The sequence below is a fragment of the Myiozetetes cayanensis genome, unplaced genomic scaffold (assembly GCF_022539395.1).
Source record: "Myiozetetes cayanensis isolate MyiCay16 unplaced genomic scaffold, myiCay2020 scf2-11, whole genome shotgun sequence".
NCBI lineage: Eukaryota > Metazoa > Chordata > Aves > Passeriformes > Tyrannidae > Myiozetetes > Myiozetetes cayanensis.
In genome coordinates this window covers 37060007-37084045 of record NW_026087411.1, presented here as the reverse complement: position 1 = coordinate 37084045, position 24039 = coordinate 37060007, and the positions used below count along the sequence as shown (strand labels likewise).

Genomic DNA, 24039 nt, shown 5'->3' with positions numbered 1-24039 from the left:
CTTTGCCTACTTTTTACTCTTTGACCATACTCTTTCCTATAACACTTAAGGAAAACAATTTGATTATAGATTTACATAAGCAGAGGACTTGCTTACATAAACCAAGGGCAAGAAAGAAACACAATGTCAAACTATCAAAGAGCTTAAGAACTAGAAAAAGGTGAATTCAACTTCACCACACAGAAGTTCCCAGATGATGTCGGTCTGGGAAAATCCTGCAGGGTGCCAAAAACAGGTATGGAAGAAAGGTCACCCAAGCTAGATGAACTCTAGGATCAGATAAAGAATATCAAGTTGTCAAATGTAATTTAAGAGTGCATTCATTGCATTATTTCATGCTTATTGATATTATCATAATGCTTTCAATTTCCCATGAGAATTACAGTTTTGGAGAGTCAGAAAGCCTATAGCTCCAGGGACACTGGGGCTGGAAAAAGCACATGAAGTAGAACATGGCAGGGCACCAACACTGCTACCTCCATACCCTTCTAATGTGGACCACCCATGGTGATGGGGACCTCAGCTTCAGCACCAAGATTCCATTAGGGTTATAGGGTTACGGTTCAAAGAGTCATAGAGCTTATGGCTCCAGGGGCAGTGGTGCTGGAGAAGAAATGCCACAATGATCATGGCAGGGCACCAATGTTACTTCCTCCACACCTTTCTAATCTGGGTCACTCATGGTGATGGGATGAGGGGAAACAACATGAGGAAGTGCTGAGGTCACTTGGTTGTTCCGCCTGGAGAAGATGAGGTTGAAGGGGGATGCCATCATGGTCCACATCTTCCTCATGATGGAAAGCAGAGGGGCAGGCACTAATCTCCTCTCTCTGGTGACCAGTGACAGGACCCAAGAGAATGGCCTTAAAGTGTGTCACGGGGAGTTTAGGTTGGATATTAGGAACAGATTCTTCATGAGAGGGTGTTTGGGCACTGGAACAGGCTCCCCAGGCAAGTTGTCACAGCACCAAGCCTGCAAGAGTTCATTTAAGCAGCCTTTGGACAACGCTCTCAGGGAGATGGTGTGATTCTTGAAGTGGTCCTGTGCAGGGTCAGGAGCTGGACTTTAATGATTTCTGTGATTCCCTTCCAACTCAGGATATGTTATGAAAACTAGTTTACTCAACATGGTAATTTGAAAGCAATTCTGAAAAATCTGAGTTACGTTTATGAACCTCAGAATTCTGATATAAAATTTTATTTCTGTTTATAGGGGACCTAGATGCAGATTATCAATGCTTTTAAAATAATGCTGCACAAACATATACTCGGTTCAGTTAACTTTTCATAGGTGTGCATACAAGTGCATTGGTCAAATGTATTTTCCATGCTCCACATATTATAGGAATAAGTTATACATTCATGGAAAGAAAAAATCAGGTAAGCACAAAACCCTGAAGTGGCGAGATGACAGGAAACCATTTTCAGGATATACCTCCTGGTTACAGAGCCCTCACTGTAGTGGTTTGTCACTGTCAGAATTAACAAGAATCAGAACAAAATTCAGGACATGCTTGTTGAAGTGAGACTTTCGTTTTGTCATTTGTATGACAGAAATAACTCCTAATGAGTGAATTATGTATCTCTGTGGAGAAATATAATGGTATACAAATTCAGAGTGGGAAAAAGTACTGTAGGTGGCCTCTTTCATCTTTCTGCCAGTTCAAGTATCTTTCCTAAGGCTCATTTCATTCAGATATGCCCAGATCTCAAAGCAGAGTCACTCACATAAGGAATCACAACCTAGTCTTAGCAACAATTAACTTACACTATCTTGGTAAATTCCTCCTTATTCTCATGGTATAAATTTTAACAAATAAATTTTTACTCATGTAAATCACAATCATATCAAAAAGTGCTCTGTTACCAGTTTTGTCCCAGGCTATTGACTCATAGTTATGATTTCCAGAGATGCTGAGCACATGCAGTGTTCCAGAATAGTCCAGGTAAGCAACAGGACTCCATATTTCTCAAATAAAGATTGCTTACTAATAAGCTGTTGCTGAGGAAAACCTCCCCAAGCATTTGGGCAAAGAAAATATGTAATGCATTTTCCGTACAGTTCTTCTTCTAGACACTTACTCCATGGTATAGGGTACAACAAGACAAAAGAGAGGGAAAATTCCTGGACTAATCAAATTTCCATAAAAATATTTGAGGGTAGGCATATAAAATATAAAATATGTAGGCAATAAAGAGAAAATTATATGAAAATTTTCAATATGTGCAAAACATGATATATGACTGCAGTTACTTTTTATGCACTATGTACTTTTTAGCATGACTGCAAGTTTGGGAGAGAAGAGGGACATGAGCCAGTGTGATGGCTCACATTTCCAACAGAGCAGCAGAGGCTGAATACAGAGAGGTCTCTGACAGATTACTTTTAAGTGATAAGAAGGTATCATTAGGAAGGAAGGTTTGTTCAGACTGACTTGCTAGCTGATTATCAAGTAACTTTAATAAGGAAAGAATTGTGCTTTCATAAAAATGAGACAATAGCTCTGACACAGCAAAAGTAAATGGTTTCCTTATCTTACTGTAACCCAGGCTGGAAAACAAAGTCATGAATATCTAAAGAACTACAACACTTATCCAGACAGGTATCTTACAATGGAGCAATTAAATAAGACGTACCCCATCCTGACCCCCTGTGATTGTTCTAATTCTCTAGGAGAGTACCTTTATAGTACATGACTTTACCAGGAAGGCTATTGAAAATATGTTACATTTTAAAAACTTGTCTTTCTTTTTAGCAACAAAATTTAAGAATTTGTTTTGAATATATAGAAAAATAGTCTCGTTTAGTATTATGTAAAGATCACATGGTCATATAATTTTAAAATCATGTTGCATTATCAGTTATTTACTGTGTTCTCCATAACTTACCAAGATTCTGCAGCAGTCCTCCATTTTTAACCACCAGTAGAATTTCCACACCAGTAAAATTACAAGACTCAAACAGTATCCTGTTGCAAATATATAGATGCAGTGGAGTTTTGTCTTCTAGTATGAGTCCAAACCTCCTTAAGACTGTGACTATGGAAATTTCTAAATTTAATTCTTTCTCTTCTTTGAACATACATCTATTTTTTTTAATATGCAGTTAACTGTAAGAAAAGATCTGTATGTCATAGATACTTTTGAGTCTAACCATCAACAAAAGTTCAGTAGAGAAAATGAATAAAAATTACTTATTTTTCATATCTTATTTATCTGAAATTCTTATAAGCATCTTACATTATCACAATTCTTAAATTGTTTCCTTAGACTTGAGCCTAAGGAACAAAAAAAACCAACCAAAACCCAACAAAATAATTGCTATTTTGTTGTGAATAGAGATTCTCCCTAATCTTTCATATTTTTGCTTATTAAAATAAAAAAAAAATTAAAAAAAAAAAAAAAAAAAAAAAAGAGAGAGAGAATAGTAAGGGACCAAAATCTGCACATTTGCAACAGCTTTGAGTCACTAACCCTCCAGAGAACCTGACAGGTCCCATGAGAACTGGGGCTAAATGCACGTGGAATAATTAATTAATAATTTAATTAATTATTAATGACATGACCTGTTTATAATACACCAGGAAAAAAAAAATCTGTCAGTTACAAAATTACATCTGTAAGAAAAGAGAATATAATTATAGGTAGGCCACATGCTCAGTCATTAGCTGTGCTCATTTCAAAAGCCAGTTTTTCTGAATTGAGATCCAATTCTATTTGGCACAAAACAAAATCGTAATTCAGCAACTTAACTCACAAGAAAAACAAAGTGATTTGAACTACACTCCCCTTAATAATAATTAATATTACTATTATTACTTATTCTCACTAATAAATTTCAACTGAAGCCAATGGGATTCTACACAGAACAACATGTCCTGCCTGGGTGAACTCCAAGACATATGGCAATAAAGTGGGTATCTTCTACAAATGGAATCTAAGAACCTGCCTTTGCAAAAATTATTTGCAATTTGAGGCATCTCTCGACAACTCTTAAAGCATGATTTTCAAGCAAAAGGAGAGAGATTTTCAGCACTTTATGAAAATTACAAGTTTCTTAGTAACCTCAGAATGATCACAATCAATACTGGGAAAGTTACAATGAAAAGCCTACTTGATTCCATTTTGACATAAAGTAAATTAATCCAAGTCTTCCTTTTTTGCCACAAAGACATAGCATTGCACTATAGCTTTATTAAGAGAATGGATCTGCAGTTTTTTGACATATTGGAAGATTCTGTTTTCATGTCTTTTTTATTAATATTTTCTTCAGATAAATATTTCTTTTATGGAAAATATTTTATATGAAAAGCTCCCACACAACAAATTATATTTTAGAAAAAATATTAACATATTATACAAAGATGTAAAGATTAGTTGTTTCTTAGTTAGCTCTGATAGCAAACGAACACACAGTATCTTAATTTCATTTAATTTCTTGTTTAAGATAAATTATTTTCCTGGCAGTATGTTATGTTCTGGATAGTAGCCCAGCTATGGGTGAGTAATGATAAATGGCTGGGATTACTTTTTAAATTAAAATAAAATTCTAGTGTGTTTAGAAAGGCTTGTAGAATTAGGTTAATGCCAAAGAAAGTGGTTTGCTTTGTTAAAAACATTGATACAGGAAGATTACAGAGAAAGTCTACTTTTTGCTGGTCTTGAGAGATTTCTAATCCCTGACACACTCATTAGTTTTATAGGATGCAGTTTCAGACAAGTCCATGAAATTGGGAGCACTGCACAGCACTGCAATGCATGACAAGGATGAAATAGGTTTGTGTATCTGTAATAACATAAATTCTATTTACTATATTTTCTAGGAAGTAGCAATTACTGTGAAAATCTATGGAACATCTTTGGCGTGTATTTGAGGTGAAATTTATCCTTTATAATTCTCTATTTGTTTCAAACCTACTTTAATTTTGATTTCTTAAGTATTGTCTGTTTCATTGTCCTGTAATCCACTGATCACTATTGTTTACAAAGCAAATGCTAATTTCTGGGACTGTGAAAAGCTAAACTAATAAAAACACTATTGAAAAGTTTACTTTCCTGCAAATGCTCTAGCATTACCTAGTTTGGTGACACACAGCCACCTTAGGTAGCTCTAGTGCAATGCTCTGGCCCTGTTGGGTGGGGAAGTTACCATATGATTCTTAGAGGATTGCACTTTTAGCCCATGACTCTGAGCAGTGAGATTGCAGCATTGGGAATTCCCTTCCCCTTCTCCCCTCTGCAAAAGAAGATCCTAAATTCACCAACCGGAACATATTTTGATCTCAAAAGCTCTCAAATGAGTAAATTTACTGTTCAACAAAGGCACCTCCCCTCATGATGAAGAAACTGATTCCAAGTTTAATTCTGTATTCCAGGCATGCCAAAACTGAACAGATTATACAAGATTTCTATTCACTGACTAAGGTAAATAATTCCTTGACCAATCCACTGATCAGTTGTGACTGGAAAGTGTCTCCTACTTTTAGACTAAAGGATATTAATAGAAACTTTCTCCTCCTGATCTCAAACCTGTTAAGCATATAATTATTTATTAAAATCCCCCTGGTAATGTGATAGACATTACAGCTGAACAACTCAATGACTCTAAAACCGTAGCAAATTACTTGCTGATCTTTACCATATTAGGGGACTATACTGAGTAAATCAAGCATTTCTTCTTCAGTGACTCATATGGAGCAGCTAAGTACACAGGTGTGGTATGGATTACTCCTCCTTGGTAGCTTTCACTAACTATTTAGTGGACATCTTCAAATATCAGTATTTTTTAAAAAATGAACATTTTTCTACTTCTATAGGATGACAAAACTGTCACTTTTTCAACCTCTAGCCTGAAGGCACTCAGCTCTGCTGAGAATCTCAGCTTGAAATTGTTTTATTTAGCAATTTATTTGAAATGAAACTGTGTCTGCTCCAAAGAGTAAGGAAACTTCTATTGTAACCATCCATCCCTGAGGTCCTCAGCTCCCAAAGGCTGAGATAGAATCCATGTTACAAATGAACACTCACTTAAATTTCTGAAAAACTGTAAAAAGAGACTTTAAAAGTTTGAGGTTTTGAAAACATAAACTATCATGTATATGCTCAGTTACCTAAATAAATGACCTGGATTAGAATTGAAGTCTGGATTAGAATGAACAGGATTCACTTTCTTCAAAAATTAGGTCACTATTTGATGTATAGAAGCACCTAATTTTTTTATAACTTTTAATGATTTTTGTACTTACTATCTTCACATTTTGTTGTAAGTACAGTATATAATTTACTAATAAGTCCTCAAGACACAGGCAAATAAACAAGGTATTTTATAATATAGTTCATATTAGAACCATATTAATTTTCATACTAATTTTCCACATGGTGTATATCTGAAAGAAGAGCTCTAAACTAGGTTTATTTTTGGGTCTGAATCTGAGAATAACCATTGCACAATCATCAATAAAGTGTACTCTGCTTCACTGAGATTTTTGTCACTGTAAATAATTATACTTGCTGGAGCAAACAGAAGATGTAAGTGGCAAGGTAGATTTTGATGAGTTTGGGGTGTTTTGGTTTTTTTGTTTTGTTGTGGTTTTCCTTTTTTTTTTTACTTTTCTCCTTAGATCAACTCCAAAATCTGACTTTGTTAAACTTTTGATAAACTTTCGAAAAGGTAACAATACATTCACTTCAATATCAGCAGTTCTAGCACAGGAAGTACATGACACATAATTATGTTTTAAACATTGGGACGATAAGACATACTGCACGTTCATTCATATACCACATAAATTCCAGAAGAAATAGGAAAGATTTCTACACTGACCATAGTCTGTGTTTTCCGGCTCCCAACAATTTGATGGCCAAAAGTAGGGTGTCTATAGACAAAAAAAAAAAAAAAAAAAAAAGCAAGTAACTCAAGTAACTCAAGTTAGACAATGCAAGAATTATACAGTCCTTGGATTGGTACTGATTTTCAGAATCAATTTATATTTACAGTAGATCTATTACACTGTTAAGTTGACAATTTTGAAGTAGGCATCAAAACAGAAAATTACTATTGTATACTTGTTTTTTACACTAGTGTCAGAATGACACTGAAGAAGAAGAAAAAAGTATTCTTTTTATTCTCAAAGTTAGGAGGGAAAAACCCCACAAGGTTAGGTAGTGAGATTACATCTTCCCTAGAAACACACCTCTCACATGTCCTGAAGAATAATTTTTAGAAGGTGTAAAGACAGAAGATCCTCTGAGGTTCATTCAGTTCTTGGTTTGCATTAGTATAGATTAGTAATCAATATACTTTCCTAAAAGTTATTTGTTTAAAAGTGCCACTAAATTTACCACAGTCTATTTTTTTCTATTTGTTTATCAATTTAAAATGTGAATTTTTTTAAGGAAAAGACAATAAAACTGCGAGCAATTACTTCAACACTATCCTTATAAAAACTATGCTAAATGCACTGTTAAAATAATTCACGTCTAACAAATGAAAAGTATAAGACCATATAGGCATTTTTCAAACAAATAACTTCATTTTTAAAATAATAAATTTTTGTTAAAATGAAAACAATTATAGCATTTTTTAAATACACCTCTTCACTGTATGGGTCATTCACTTAAGAGTTGGACTCAATGACCTTTGTGGGTCCCTTTCAAGTCAGAATATTCTGTAACTGATCGGTTGACTGATCTATGTATACACATATACACACAAATATAGAGAGTTTCATAAGATTTGAGTAGTTGAATTAAATTCATTAAATGTGTGGACTAGTTTGAGTGGTATTTAAAAACACAGGTGCTTCTTTATGGAAATTTTCTGCTTTACTGTCTGTTTCTCATAGTTTTTTCTCAAAGAGCTCCCAGCCACAAAAATGGAAACCTCTGCTGCTCACTTCCCTCAAAATTGTTTTAATGCTAATCTGGAAACCAGCAGGGCTGAAGGGTGGCGCATTCACAACAACAGTCAAATTAAATATATATTGTGAAAAATCTCTCTGTATTGTAACATTGACCCATCAAATTTAATAGAAGCAATTTAGAACGCGTTATTTAGCAAGCAACAGCAATAAGCTGAAGGGTAAAGAAGGGACTGTCACAAGCTGATTTCAAAGGCTGAGATGTGTTTCTTGTAAATTGTTTGATACTTTGTAAGGAGCAAGAACAAGTAATTCTCTGATAAATGATTCCCTCACTGTACCACTGAAATCAAAGTGGCCAGTAGAAGCACACATAAGCTCAAATAGAAAAAGGGAGGAACCCCTCAAGAATGAATTGCCGTACTCAGTGACTTTTGAAGCAAGAAGCTATAAAAGTAATTTAACACTGTGAGCCATATAAAGCAAAAGGTCACCATCATTGAAATATACAGTTTACAAACTCAGGAAGCGAAAACAGTCCTTCCTTAGTGGCATGAAGTGTGCCTTGGGAGAGGCCCAGGAAGAAAGGAACAGCTACATAATTTTTCAGCTAACAGTAACTGTAACCTCTGTTTACAGGTTCAAGATGAGCTTCTCAAGAAAAGTAGGAAGGGAGGGTTACTAAATACATAGAAACTGTAACTGCTCAGGTAGTGCCTCAGCTGAAACTCTTGCATTTGTGGATATACTTGCTGCAAAATCCATATTAAAGCTCCTCATGCATACTTACGATTTCTTTTGACAAATTACATATACTCCCTCCCAGCTGAGATTAAAAATTAAATTCCATCCTCTGATTTAGAGAAAATCACAAAATTGCTTTCAGCATTCATTTCCCATCAGGCTACGAGGAAACACTATATATTCACGACTACATATTGATGATGTTAGAGGAAGACTGTTGTTTCCTCATGAAGTGAAAAGCTACACCCAGCCAGCGTATTTTCAGTATTTAGTTGAAATAACACATTTAGCTTCTATTGGAACTTGCACTTCGGTGGTGAAGGCAGTGCAAGCATTAAACAAAACATGGGAAAAGGAACACGATCTTCAGTGTTGTGAAATATTGTCGCTTTAGCTCTCTAGGAGGCAGAGGTGGCCAAGGCTTTTCTGAAGGATAAAAAGGTGCATCCTAATGTCAGAATCTGCTTCTAGCAGAAAGACTCCATTCAGACTAATGCTGAGAAATGTAAAAATGCACTAAGGATGGTTTTTCCTTTCCAAAGGTGAACAAAACTTATGAGGGAACAGACAAAATAGATTTTTTCCTATTAGAGAATACCTGACCAACACTTTGTGGGTGTGTAGTAGTTGGAGTGAAAGTGACTGTAGAATGAGCCTGGTATTCTGCAAAGACAAGCACAGCAACATGAGGGCCAGCAGAGGAGATCTCCTGGGAAAGTAACCAAGGGACAGAGATGCATGGGAGATGGCAGTGTTTGAAAGAGACTCTGTATGAAATGTCTGAGTATCTCAGGAGAGAAAGTACAGTGACAGGCTAGTGTAACCACACTGGCAATTTCCAATGAACTAAACATGGAGAAGAGATCATGGAAAAAGCCTAAATAATGCTACTAAGAATGAGTCTAAGCCTCCCTGTGCCAGGGAGATAAAAGCAGAAAAGTTAAAACAGACCACGAGTTTTAATTTGGAGAGCACATGATAAGCCATATTAAAAGGTTTCAACAATGTGTGATAAGGTAAGCCAAAAAGAAGCCCCACTAAAAGGCAAACATTACAATATGAGAAAGGGGTTCAAACAACAGCTACTAACAATTATTAAATGCCTGCCTTGTTTGAATCTCCAGAAAGAGGGAGATAAAGGTCTTTGTGCCCGGGGAATGACGCACAGGCATGAGCTCTCCTTGCCGATGCTCTGGACTGGGCATGCACAAGCTGCCTCTGAACTGCAGGTCACGACCCTACCGTCCTGGTGCTCGGGCACATTTAATGTGCTTGCTGAGAAGCACAGCTCATCAGCTCAGGCACTGCAACATGGCTGGAGCTGGCCTCCAGCCAGCTGGCTCCCAGAGGGATCAAAGTTCAAGTCTGCCTGCAATCAGCTCTGCGAACATGCCCAAAATTAATTTTGACATGAAGATAAAACTACAGGGCAAAGCACAGGGCAAAAAAAAAAAAAAACTGGAAGGGAAATATTTTTATGAGGTCAGAAAGTGCAGTTTGGAAGGCTGATGAAATGCAGCACAGAATACTTAAGGATTTATTGTGCTATCATGTGGGTAAACTGTGTTTATTTGTGAAAAAGCAAAAAAAGCCTGACCAAACTGAAGAATGACTCCTGGTTCCTCAGTACTGTAATTTATATGCACGTGTAAATATTATGAGGAAATTCTTGTTCTGATTCTTTTCTTCTCTGTCTCCAACCCCATAGCAACTACTATCTAACTGGTGAGAGTTATCAAAAGTATTCAATTATCTGCATAATGTTTAAAGGGAATCAGGTTACCTGAAGGGCAAGTTACAAATGGAAAAATATTCTTTTGAGTAACCTTTGAAACATGGACAGGTTTTTTTTTTTTTTAAAAAAAAACCAAACCAAAACAAACAAATAAAAAAACCCTAAAATCACATAAGGCAGAGGAGCTTCGGAAGACTACAGCAAGGGGAAGAACTACCTCTTCCAGAAAAGGGGGAAAGGTGAAATTTTCTGTTTTATAATCTTTCTAGATCTACTTTCTGGATTGAATAATTCTAATACACTATCTATTTTTAATCTTTAAAAGCTTAAGGTTACTAATACTTGGATTTTTCAAAAACAGTGTAAAACCCCTACTAGATGACAAATAAACAGTAGATGCTATGTATTTTGACCAAGGCAAAGTCCTACATTACTTTCTTACCAGCAAGTAAAGATTTATGTTATCACCCTAAGATATGTGCTCAAAAGCAGCTACAGCTGCTTATAAAGTTGTACTCAGAGTAGATATCTATTATTTGCTATCACAACAGGAAATGGCACTGATGTGTGCAGAGACAAGGAAAATTCTCCTAAAACCAGGCACAAGAAACAGGGGTAAGAGACAGGATTAAGACTTAAAGTGAAAAAAAGTCCAAAGCGTCAAGAAAAAAAAAAAACTTTAAAAAAACCTAGACGCTGAAAAAAAGGCATGATACAAAAAAAGTTTCTGCTCCAAGGATTTTTTTCGATGCTGTGATCATATAGAAAAAAGCACCAGCAATAAATTTGTGTGTAGTTAACATGACTGATGTTTTCTAAAGGAATATTCCACATTTTGTTGCCTAATTGTTTGGTATTATCAGTCATAAAGTTCTTGTCTTAGTCTAAAGTTTATTTTGTCCCTTGTTATAGACTTCTAACAGTTTAAACACATACCATGTGACTTTAATGTATGTTCTGTTTCCACTTCTGTTTCAAAAGTCTCCACACAATTTCACACTCCAGATATTTAATAATCCCTTAGGAAGAATTTGCTGGAGAAGTTATCCATGAAGAACTGGGGGAAAATGATTGGCCTTGTTCAACACAGAAAGATTAGGAAGTAAGAACAGTTTGATGAGAAGATCCCTGGTCTCATGAAATGAGGTCAGAAATGAGAATAGGAGGCACGTGCAAAGAAGTTCTGCTTGTTCTCATTTGATCTGTTGAAAAAATCCCACAGCAATGCAAAAAATCTCTGCATAATAAATTACCTTCTCTACAGCTGGACTACGCAAACAAAGCTTGGTTCAACTATTTGTTACAAATCACATATGCCAAGTACACTGTAGAAGAATTAGAACATCCCCTGCAATATCATATATTCCTATAACATAAACATTACACAATCTGCAGGCCTTGTTTCATGATCCAAAAGGGCATAAGTGAAGATTTTATCCAGGACAGCTACAGATTGGGCATAACAACACCACAACACCACCATATTCAAAGAGAAGATTATGAAATACCAAGGGTTGTTGTGGGGGTTTTGTGAACTATAGAAAACCTGAAGGAATTATCATACTTAAGAATTTTACTTTTCCTCAGAAAGAAATATGAAGCAGTTCATCATGAAGGAGTATTAAACAGGGAACATTTGTCATTTTGCCATGACATCCCACTTATAGCTGAAGGAAAGTGGGTGGTAGAACGGTTTGGGGAAAGTCAAGTACTGTTTATCAGCCCAGGCAGAAATAATGCTGCCAGTTTTTATCAGTACACTTTTGAGGCACTTTGTTTAATTGTACATGTAATTTGAATCAGCAGCCAGGACAAGTCAGGAGCTAAAGGAATAAGGCTTACCTAGCACTGCAGATGGGATTGTGGAGACATTTAAGCCTTCAGAACAAAACAGGCTGTTACAAGAATCTTTCTGCCATTGATAGAAAACTGGTTTTGTACACACAAATGCATACTGGTTCTCTTGCATTATACATTAATATCATTAAGTAAACCTAGCCATGGAAATCCATAATTCTCCTATTAATAAAGTCATATGAAATTAAATCTTGTAATGTAGCACATATTCCACAATAAACAAATTGGCACGCATAATGCATATGCATCATAAGCAATCCTGCAATAAAGCAAATAGATCTGCCTTGGCTCTACCACAAAATTAATCAATAATAATATCTGAGCTAATGAAACAGTCACTTGTAAAAATCAGTGTTTCCCATCAGCTTTTATAAAACATGATTAATTTCTATGCATTAAACTGTATTACTGAGAAGGGAAATCATTAAGCACCTTTCAGTTACCCCTTGTTGATAGTAATAAAAAAAAGAGTTGTTGCCTCTGAAGCTGCTGCACTCCATGGAATTTTTTAAAATCCAATTACTTGGATAGGGGAGGAATATTCAAATCACTTATAAACCTTTGCATATTACTGCTATTCTTCTCATAGGCACCAGGGAGCCTTTATAAACTGCAGAAATCAAGTCTTTGCTGAAAAGTAGTTATGCACAATTTCAAATACTTTGCATGACGGGTGGCAAAATTCACAGGCATTCTGTTTTAAATTCATTGCAGTTGACACAAATGATCTCCTGGTAAAGGAAAAGGGTAAGATTGCTAGTCTAGCACTGTCAAGCTCACAGAGGAAGGACCCAGCAAGTAGTGCTGCATGGTTAGCTCAAAATCATGAAAAAAGAGTTTGAGGAATTTGTAAACAAAATTTTGGTTCTGTGACTTCTCTTTTCTAACCTGAAAGGGGTAGGAGCATAGAAAGCAGTGTGGGGGAAAGTGTGTCTGCCTAAGGAGTTAATAAAGAATAAAGGGAAGTCAGAAAGACATGTGGATTTGAAATCATTTTCCCTCTGAAACCTAAACATAATCTGTATATGCTGAGCCTGAGCTGAAGAGACAATGAATTAGTCATTACACCTGCAATTGCCAAAGAAAATCTGCCAAATGCTGGATAAGAAAATCTGTTTCTTTTTTGTTTCTAAAATCTGGCTCCCAATAAAATCCTTCCTTCAAGGCACAGTAGATGATCCAGCAAGGCTCTGGAGAGTGGCTGAAGGGTTGTGATGTTCAGTCACAGACTCAGTACTCAGAATGGCTAGAGGCTGGCCCAGGACTGAGCCAAGAGGTAGCTAGGTAGGTAAAGATGACTCAAAGAGATGCATAAAGCAGTGTCATTCCACTTGAGACATGAAGATCCACAGCACTTCACACTCTAAGCTATTTTGCAGCAAAGATATTTCAAGATCCTTACAGTGATTGCTATATAATTCTAGCCCCAATTTAGGAAAACAAAGCCAGAAAGGTTTAAAGCATTTGTCAAGAAAGTGTTCCCAGTAGTAGAACAGGAAAAGACGTCACAGTCCACATCTTCATCTTGCCAAGGTACATGAGTTTGCTGCTATCTTCACCAGACTCGTGCTTTCACAAGAAACTATTCCCATTTTCACACTTTTTCTCAGTTATTTGTGCCTTTCATCTTAAAAGTCACAAAACAAACAGCAAAACCTAACCCTCATCTCTGAAAATTAATTTATGAAAAGGAGGTGTGACTATCACTAATCTCAAGTGTCCTAGAAGTTTGTTTAAAGCCAAAAGACAGTAGGAAGATTGTATATCACTATTAACATCAAGACAATTAGAATGCATTTGGAACTTGTAGAGGAAATCAACATATTTTTTTCCTGGGATGCTGTTACAGAAGTTTACCAGCTGAGAGGGCAAGTCGGGCATTCCTCACCAGAACAAACATACGTGGACACAGATGAAAGGTCTCAATGAGTAATCCCTGGTCCAGAGACAATCTGATTTCTAAGGTACAGCTTGCTTTTCTTATTTGGGCCCCTCATATCTATTTATTCTCAGGTAGAAGAAGGGGGTTAGCAGGTATTTAGCTCCTTCTTTGGTCCCGGTCTTAAATTACCAGGAAAAGGCAATTCAGTTTTTCTCATTTTCCTTATTGAAAGTAATAATAAAAAAAAAATCTCTTAATAACGCAATTAATATTTAGATCCATCTCCTTTGAATTAAATTGGTATCACATAAACTAACCTAATTAACACCTGAGTAGGTCAAAGAATGATCCAGAATTATTTTTTTTATTTCACATTATTTAAAAAAGCAGATGTAACTATACTCTTGCCTCCTGATGGTAAGAGTAATAACTGAAAAAGTATAATTTTTGCCTCTAAAATGGCATTTGTTCAAATGAAGCAAAAAAACTCCACTGCTTTTATCTATTTCTATAGAAAAGAAGGTTGTTTAAAACAAACTGGATGTAATACTGTCAGGAGGGAATGTGTCACCCTTTGGAAAACAAAACATGAAGTGCATGGAGATCATTATTACAGCTAGTCTGTTTTTGTAGGACAGTTCTCTGTATTGCAGAGATTTCTCTGCAGGAATGGCTTCTGAACTTTTCAGTGCTGGCAGATGCACAGTTTTCTCTTTCTATTAAAATATCCAGAAATTTGTGAATCCTGTCCAATACTCAGAGGGCACCATTTCCAAAGCACCTGAACATCTGTTCTAGTACAAAATTCACACATTTGCAGTCAAACTTTCCTCCCCAGTGACTATGCTCTCTTCGTCTTCCAATTTAACAGTTTCAGTAAGAGATTTTACGCAAGCCTTACTTTGTTGGGGAACGTGGAGTTGTAATCAAATGAATTTTGCTGTTATAACATCAGTTATAACTCCAGTTATAACTCCAGTTTGATACAGCTATGAATTTTTTTCTCATGCCATACATTGACAGCTAAAGTTGCATTGTTTTATCACTGTTAGCATAGAAATAGCAATGCAAAAGGTTATCACAGAACAACAAACAACCTAAACACTGCAGATAGAGACCAAGCCACACTCGAGGAAAGCCATCTTATTTCATACATGTTTGTCAAACAGGTGCTGAATTCTTTACTTATGTAAATAAACTGATAAAAGTTTACAATCTAGCCTTCACTGAAGCTTCATGTCCAAATACTTAATACTCAGGTCCAAACATGTAGGCTCTAGACCTCTCTGAGGAAAGCTCACAGCAGTGTAGCTACAGTAATCTCAGTGGTTCACAGTGAAGCTAATTCTAGCCTGTACTTTACTTCAGTAGAATTATCATGCCAGCAGAGGTGCTTATTTCCCATACTTGAGATAGAAGCAGGTCAGCAGCTGTGAAGAATTCAATGGCTAGTACTCCTATGATTAAGTACTATGCTCTGCAAAATTAAGTCCTTGGATATTTTGTCCTTCTGACCTCTGCTTATGCAGGAAACAAGCCAGCAAGTGGAGCCTCAATCACTCCATGATTCCTTTCCATTCACCTCATCAATAAGCCCCTTAAGTCATGTGCCATCTCTCTTCTTTATACTGAAAACTGAGGAAAATGAAGCCCCATGAGCTTAAAATAAACCTTTTCCTTCAAATACCTTCACCAGGGTCAAAGGTAGCTGTGGATCTAGGGGAGAAGGCTTGGAATGACAGCTCTTTGTATTACCCTTCTAACTTTCTGTTCTGCTGAAGGTCAAGTTTTTTGCACTGTATGACTCACAGGATCTAAATATGAAAATATGATAATGTTGTTTGCAGGTATGCAATAATAATTCTCTTTCTTGCCAGACTGTGATGTGTGTATTTAGTTATATACATTCAAAGATTCTGGTTTAAAAAAATATTACAAGCCGTTCTCTTCCCTTACATGGATCTATAGAACTTAAGACAAAGTATTGATGAAAGGATTGTACAGTGATTAATATAATACAATGTTTGAGACTATGATTGACCTCCAATGTGTCACAGTTCTCTTCTGAATTTTAAAGATCACAGTCTTAGTTTAATTTTATTCTTGATGTCTTCTTATTTAAACAATCTTTAAGACACTGTTTATTGTTTTGAAGACAATACATTTTGCTCTACCAGATATTATTATTCTGTAAGTATTTAACACAATTAGAAGTAACAAAGCAGAACTACCAAACTCAATTTTATAGTGGTAATCATCATACCATTTCAAAGCAATAAATATCTAGGCAAGATCTTGGACCAGTTGCTGGTGATACTTACCAGAAAGATCACCTAATAAGAAGAGCAATATAGAATAACACCACCATTGCCAAAGGTGGTAGATGGCAAGCAAAGTTAGTTCCTTCTCTAGAATACATAAGCTGGTATTTTGCCACCATATTTGCTTCAAGTCATGGCAGTATTGTTCTTCAAAATTCTAGCCTGCTGTTTATTATTAGGAAAAAAAACACTCCTGCTCCCAGGCCCTCAGTAATATAATAAAACACAACTGTGTAGGTATCTGAATAATATACTTGTAAGTATCGGCACACATACATACATACATATATAAATACTTCCAGCTTGTTCTGAAGAATCTACATGTTTGTTTTAGGCAATGGGACTGACAGATCGATGTACAAATGTGTCTGCACTCGTTAGAAGAATACACACTACTCCAATACTATTCAGTCACCAGTAAGGAAATCCTCACATAACAAGGAAAATAAATATTGCCCTCCATTATTTATCAGATATCTGCTATAGGCTTAATAATTAAAATATTTCCCCCTTTCCAAATTAAGACTATACTAGGAAGAAGGGTCAAGAAGATAATTTAATTTGCTTTATTATATTTCCAAAATATTATGTAAATTTATTTCATGAGAGATACTTCCACACTTAGTATTAGCACACTTTTTTCCAGATATCAAAATGGTCATTATCATCTTAACACTTTGTTGAAAATTTATAAATCAATTCTTTCTACCATTTCTTACTTGTATGGGAATTTTCACCATTAAAATTTGCTGTGAACCTTTGTGCAAGGCTTTTAATATTAGTCTCCATTTGTGAAAGTCAAGAACATATTGAAAATACCTACCTGGAATCGATAAAAGGTGCCATCATCCTTCAGTGTTAGAACATGATCTGAGATTGGAAAGAAATAGCCATGTGCTGCCATCAATGTTCCTAAATGTAGAGCTTCCACTGTTTGAAATAAAAAAGAGAGATAAACTTAAAAAGTGAAAAAACTTCTTTTCAGCAGCTTAGTATTGTTGTTCAGATTCACCTGATCTGCAGATAACCACTTGTTCTCAGTCAAAGTCTTGCCATCATGAAAGACCTGTCTTTTTCTATGTACTATAATGACACAGCCAAAAAAACCCCTGTACTTTCCTTCACAAATAGCTTTAAATGTCCCATTTGTAGCTGCAGCTCCACTACTTATATTAGCAGATAGCTACCTCAATGTTCACTCACTTGTTCTGAAGCTAAAAAGAGCTCTCATTTTTACTCTGATGGTGTAGCCTACTTTTATTCTTTAAAACAGCTTCTGATTACATGTTAAAATAGTTGATTCCAATAATGTGATAACTTCCTCATTATCTTTAACAGAGCTACTGTAGAGGGGAGAGATTTCCTTAAAAGTTTCTCATTACTGGGAAAATAACAAAGAAACATAGGATACCAGAACAGTTGAGGTTGGAAGGGACCTCTGGAGGTCATCTCACACTTGCTCAAGCAGAGACACCTTGAACTGCTTGCTGAGGACCACGTCCAAGTGTTTTTTGTATAGCTCAGAGGAGCGAGACTTCACAACCTCTCTGGGCAACCTGCACTAGTGCTCAGTCATCCTCATGGTAAAAAAGTGTTTTCTGATTCTCAGTGGGAACCTCCTGTGTTTCAGTTTGTGCCCATTGACTTTTGCTCTATTACTGGGTAATACTCAATAGAGACTGGCTCCAGCTTTTCTGCATGCTCCCACCAAGTATTTATACATATAGATGAGTTTCCACCTGAACCTTCTCTTCTCTAGAATGAATAGCATCTTTTCTCATAGAAGAGATGTTCCAGGCCCTTAACATCTTCGTAGCCCTCTCTTGATGTCTCTTCATTGTGTGCATATCTGTCTTGTAGTGACAAGCCCAGAACTGGACACATAGAGGACAAATTCAATTCACTTTAATGAAAAAAATCCTAGTATGCAACAGTAAGGTTTATATGTGCTCTTATATTTTCAGTGAATCACTGTCCAATACCAGACCCTGAAATCTTTAACTCAGTATTGTCATTATTTGGCTGACAAGAACACAATGTTGGAAGAAGAGAACTGCATTAGTTGGAGTCATGGTCTTGTTGCAGTATTTCAGTTCTTCTATCTCTTTACAAATCTTGTAACAACTCCAGTACATATCCTGAAAGTATCCGTACAGCAATTTCTGCTTTACCATGAAAAATTTCCTGGCAAAATCTGCTAAGATCAGTCCACAACCGCCAAAGCATTCTAATTTTAGAAGTTATATGACAAAGCCACCAGTTACAGGACCTGGTGCTAGAGAAAATTTAAAAGACCAATAAAAAAACCATAATGAACACCTAATGAGTATGGGAAAGCTGGGAAAGGGGATGAAGAAAAAGGCAAAAAGGAGAAGGAGAAAGATGAAACCAGCAAGATCTGCCTAAAAATTTATTAAAATATGAAATCAGCATGAATCCATAAAGTGTGTAGAATCAGTAAGGATGCATATTTGCAGTAAGAAAAACATGTTACACCACCACAAGCTACACAGATTCATATTCATCTTCAAAGAAGTGCTTTTTTCTTCTTATTAATTTGGTTTTCAGCAATGGCAAACATAAATATGGCAGCACAAATTTGTCTCACCCTGCCTTTTAAAAACATCACTGCTGTATCTGACCAGCAGTTACGGCACCATCAGGCAGAAAGAAATGTAAATCCTGATATCTGTCTTCTTGCTAACACAGAAAGACAGTCTCACTTATGCTTCACCCATTGTTATTTTGAATGTGAGAAGTAAACACAGGTTTATTCACTTACCCTTACTTATCAGCATCCCAAAAAATTCCATCCTTCACTCTTTGCTCACCTGAAGACATTCACTGGCATAGGAGATACAGGAGAAGCAGTGGGGCATCTTTAAACTAACCCAAAGCCAGTAAGCATATGAAAGGAACAAGGAAGGGCATCTGGACAGTACTTAGATGAGATCACATAACTCTACCAGGATTTATTTGAAACCAAACAATTATTGCCACCTCTGTGTTTAGCAAACTGGTTCCTGTCCCTCCATCAGAGCCATTACCTAAGAAAATACAACACACTCTCTCTGGCAGTGAGCTCTCTGGCCTGCTGTAAAATGCCACAATGCTATTAACAAACCATTTCCCACTTGCAAACCTATAAAAATCTCTCTAACAGAAAAAGGGAGTTGCTTCACTCTTTGTGCTTGTGATGTCTGTAAGTCCCCATGTGAACTTTGTCCTAATTATTATAAATTTACATATTGTAGTTATTCATTTCAAGCTGCTGAATTCTATTATCCCATGGATCAGAAATTTTGAGTCAATGCTTTCTCTAGTGAGTCAGCCACTGAGGTTCTTTTCACTTTGGTTCACTTCATCTGTCTTTTAATTTCATTAAGCTTTTCTTTGTTCTTCACATTGCAACTTATTGCCAATTCCAAAAAAGTTTATTTTTGCAGGTATTATATATCTTCATGTGTGGTAGGTTGACCTTGGCTAGATGCCAGGTGCCCACCCAGCCACTCTATCACTCCACTTCCCAGCCGGACAGAGGAGAGTAAGATAGAAAACAACTTGTAGGTTGAGATAAGGCAGTTTAGTAAAGCAAAAAGCAAAAAGTTTGCATGTGCACAAAGTTTGTTCTCTATTCCCATTGGCAAGTGGTGTTTGGCTACTTCTTGGGAAGCAGGGCTTTTAGTATGCATGACAGTTTCTCAGCAGGTAGACATTGTAAACAACAAATGCCCCCCTTCCTCCTCCTTTCCTTAGCTTTTATATCTGAGCTGTCATATGGTATGGGAATATCCCTTTGGTCAGTTTGGGTCAGCTGGCCTACTTGTGTCCTCTCCCAGGATCTTGCCTTCAACTGGGAAAGGAATGTTACGCTGCTGATGCTGTGCCAGTGCTGCTCAGCAGTAGCCAAAACACCGGTGTGTTATCAACACCTTTCTAGCTACCAATGCAAAGCACAGCACTGTGAGGGTTGCTATGGGAAAATGAACTCCATCTCAGCCAGACCCAATACATTGTGGAATGAGAGAAAAACAAAGGAAGAAATGTGCTGACATTTTTTAGAGAAAGGATTTGTTAGACAAGGGTGACAGGGCTTGCCAGGGAGCTCTTATGCAGATGAGAGTTCATTCTCTTCAGATTTAGCAGAAACTAAATAGGCTCCAGATTTGTTTCATGTTCTTCCTGGATTCTGAATGGTAATAGTTATCAAGATCACAAGGAGCTCACATTATTTCCCTTTATGCAGCAATTTTTAGACCACATCTGGACTTCTATGTCCAATTATGAATAACATGTCCATTCCAATACAAGAAAGACATCAACAAACTCGAAGCGAGTCCAGTAGGAGTTCACCAAGATCACTGGGGCTGGAGAGTGCACCCTTATAAGGAGAGGTTGGAGGAGCTGGGCTAGGTAAGATTGAAAAAAAGAATGTTTTGGGTGTGTATAGCAGTACCTTTCCAATGCCTAAAGGAAGATTTCAAAATGAGGGAGCCAAGAACTTTCTGGAGTTGCATGACAATAAAAATAACTAACCAACCAACTAAATAACTAAATAAATAAACACTGGTAATAAATTAAATCAGGGATAGTTCTTACTTTCAGCCAAACAGCAGGAGAGTCTGCCCAGAGGCACTGTGACAATCTGCATCCTTGGAGGGTTTCAAGACCTGAACAGATAAAGTCCTGGGCAACACGTTTGAAGCTTACACTTGACACTAATTTGAGTAAGGGGTTGAATTAGAGTCCTCCTGAAGTCCCTCTGAACCTGAATTATATGACTACTCTGTGACTCTACATGTTCAAGCAGAAGTGGAACATAGAGCTTAAAAAAGGAATGAAGGCAATTGGAGAAGAAATTATTTGAAAGCTCCTGCCAGAACAGCCTATACTCCAGGCAAGGCTAGCTACAGTAGGAGTAAGAGCTTGTATTTCTCTCACTGACCACTGAGTCATAAACACAAGTATATATTCACTACTAGTTCTTTATAAAAAAAAAAAAAAAAAAAAAAAAAGAGTGACCTGGCCTTTTTCAGAAGCCAGTTAAGGTTATTTAAGGTCTAATTTTTCCTAGTAGCTGCCTACATGACTTCTCAAGTTACGTATGGAGACTAAGGTGGTTATACTTTTACCTCAGGCTATCTCATTTAGCTGGAATGAATCCACACTAACTCAGTGTTAAGGTGTATCTTTGTTCCTTTTAGCTACCAAGCATTAATATGGACATCTAAACTTGTCACTTCTCTTTTTTCTTCTTTAATTAATAAACAATTAATTTTCATTTTTTTATGGCTATCAATCCATCAACTTAGTCCACATCACATAAATATAAATGCACAAATGTATCCTTTTAGTATCAACCTAAGATCCCCTGCAGGCTCACACTTTGAAGAGTTACAAAATTATACCCAGTGAATTATGTCCACAAGACTGTATGTCTGTCTCACACCAGGCTGCTAGAGGACTAATGCTGCTTTCTCTGTGCAGTAGCAGTAGAACTACAACACAAAGAAAACTCAGCTCTTGGGATGTTTCTAATCTCCGAGCAAGAGGTTGTCCAGTATATTACAGACTCAACAAAGGCAACACTTTGATAGACATCTCAATTTGCTAAAATCAGACTGAAAAATTACTGTGTGAAGCCAATGAAGTAGAACAGCAGGATTTAGGAAACAAAACCATGAACTTGAAAAAGAAAATGGAGCCAGCAGTAGACTAATCCAACATGCCTAAATTCTTAGAATTTAAATTCAGACAGCTTCTGTATCCCCCAGCTATAACTGCATGTGAAGTTAGAGGATTTTCACTTAAGAAGCACATTTCATCTGGAAAAATGGCACATGTAGATTAGGAACATCAAAAACTTCTATGAAGTGGATTAGTTAAAGAGAAAAAAAGAAGTCTGAAAGAAATGCTTTTAGACATAAAGGCTTCCAAGTAAAAAGAATAACATTTATACATATTCAGACGAAAAAAAATTTAAAAATTGGAGGAACAGAATAAAAGCAAAAAAAATGCTCTTTTTTTTTTTTAGATTGTAAGTGTACCCAGATGCATGCAGAAATGTGATATCTACACAACTATTATTTCCCAGTCATCAGTCACTGTGTATAAGAATATGCAGCGTGAACTACCTTCTCAGTCACACCCAGATAGCCTCATCGAGAAGGCATAATTTAAATTGCAGTAAGTACTATACAATGAATAAAAACTGCAGCCAGAGACATCACATAAAAAAATCTGAGGGAGACAGAGCACATGGAGATGTAACTGGTAGAACAGAGTAGATTTCAGCTTCCTCTGCTCTTGACACCTTGCTTTGAAGACATCGATTATCTCATCCAAGGTTCAAGATATACTTTCTAGTAGTTATACTGTGGAAAAGTGGAACGGCATATTCAAAAAATAAATTTACTCAAACCACTGTTTTAATTTTTATGGTTAAAAAAAGGAAAGTGTTGTGAGTTATAATAGCTAATGGAAAAGAAATACCTCAGGTGAAAGACAGAAATGCATCTTTATGAGCACGTTGCATTTCAACAGGATATAAAGTATTTTATATAAAATCAAAATATTGTTGTGGATGTAGGTTTGATTCTTAATGTGTAGGCTATTGCTGGGTTAAAAGCTCAGAAAAAGCTAAAAATTCCATGGTTCACTCTGCTGTTGAACTTTATTTAGCTGAGTGGGTGAAGTGAACAACACATGTACATAGATTGATTAGCAATCATTTCTGTGAGAAGTAATATTGCCCAGCCATCTGCTGTGCCATTACAAGACAGTGATCTTGACAGATTAAATGCCAGTCACTTTTAATATACTTTGTTATACAAGAGAGTCAGATATTTTCAGTGCTTTAGGACAATCCAAACCTGATGAAATCAAAAGAATGAAAAACATACTCTGGTGGCTGAGTTTTCTTTTTAAACATAGTGCAGTTTTCTCCTTACTGTAATAGCTACTGCATGGATTGATGATAGTTTGTTCAGTTTAAATTGCAGGTTATGGTAGTATCAGTGGAATAAGTTGTTTCCTATGATAACGTCCACAGGAGGGGATTAAAAAGGATGAATGTTCCTTGTTTTTCCTTGAAATCGACATGTTTCTGTGCTTTGTAACCCCTTAGCAGGTAAGTTTTCAGTGATTAGTGTGGATTTTACTTTTCCTTACACATCTCAGGTCTACAGGTGATGTGGTCTATATATTTATGTTTACTCTTTATGGTATCATACCGTAATAGTTATAGTTTCACGACATCTGAAGTGCCCTCCAGTAATCTCTGAGGGACTGAGAAAAGAAAAATAGGGTATTTTCCAACTGTACACCACTTCCAACTGTCATTTTTTCATAGTCTGTCTTATGTTCTCTTGTGCAGCTCAATCTTGGAGAAAGATTTCCTATAAGGAACATGACTTGGGGCATTTTGCATCCTGAAGATTGTTATATGATGTAAGAAACATGGAAAAACCCAAACTTGCCAGTTTTTCATATACTTATTGATACAAAAATGTCAAACAAGTGAAAACTTCCCTTTCCACTGGACAATAAAGTGTTTATTATTCTGGGTTATTCGTTGAATCTAAAATCCATCACAGTACTGAAGGGCATTGCTAAGCCACACAGCAGCCTGGAAAAAGAATT

General features: G+C 36.4%; 1 protein-coding gene across 7 annotated transcripts in view; it reads right to left on the bottom strand.

Moving 5' to 3' along the window:
- Window positions 1-24039, bottom strand: part of RGS7 (regulator of G protein signaling 7) — a 242117-nt gene that overhangs the window by 65307 nt on the left and 152771 nt on the right. For all 7 annotated transcript variants that reach the window (XR_007629122.1, XM_050316771.1, XM_050316772.1 and 4 more), the window contains exons 5-6: window positions 17222-17328; window positions 6824-6875 (exon numbers count right to left, since the gene is read on the bottom strand). Coding sequence is in view for 6 of the 7 variants with exons in the window: in XM_050316771.1 (XP_050172728.1) it covers window positions 6824-6875; window positions 17222-17328 (159 nt within the window). In the remaining variant the exon portion in view is untranslated. The remainder of the gene's footprint in view (window positions 1-6823; window positions 6876-17221; window positions 17329-24039) is intronic.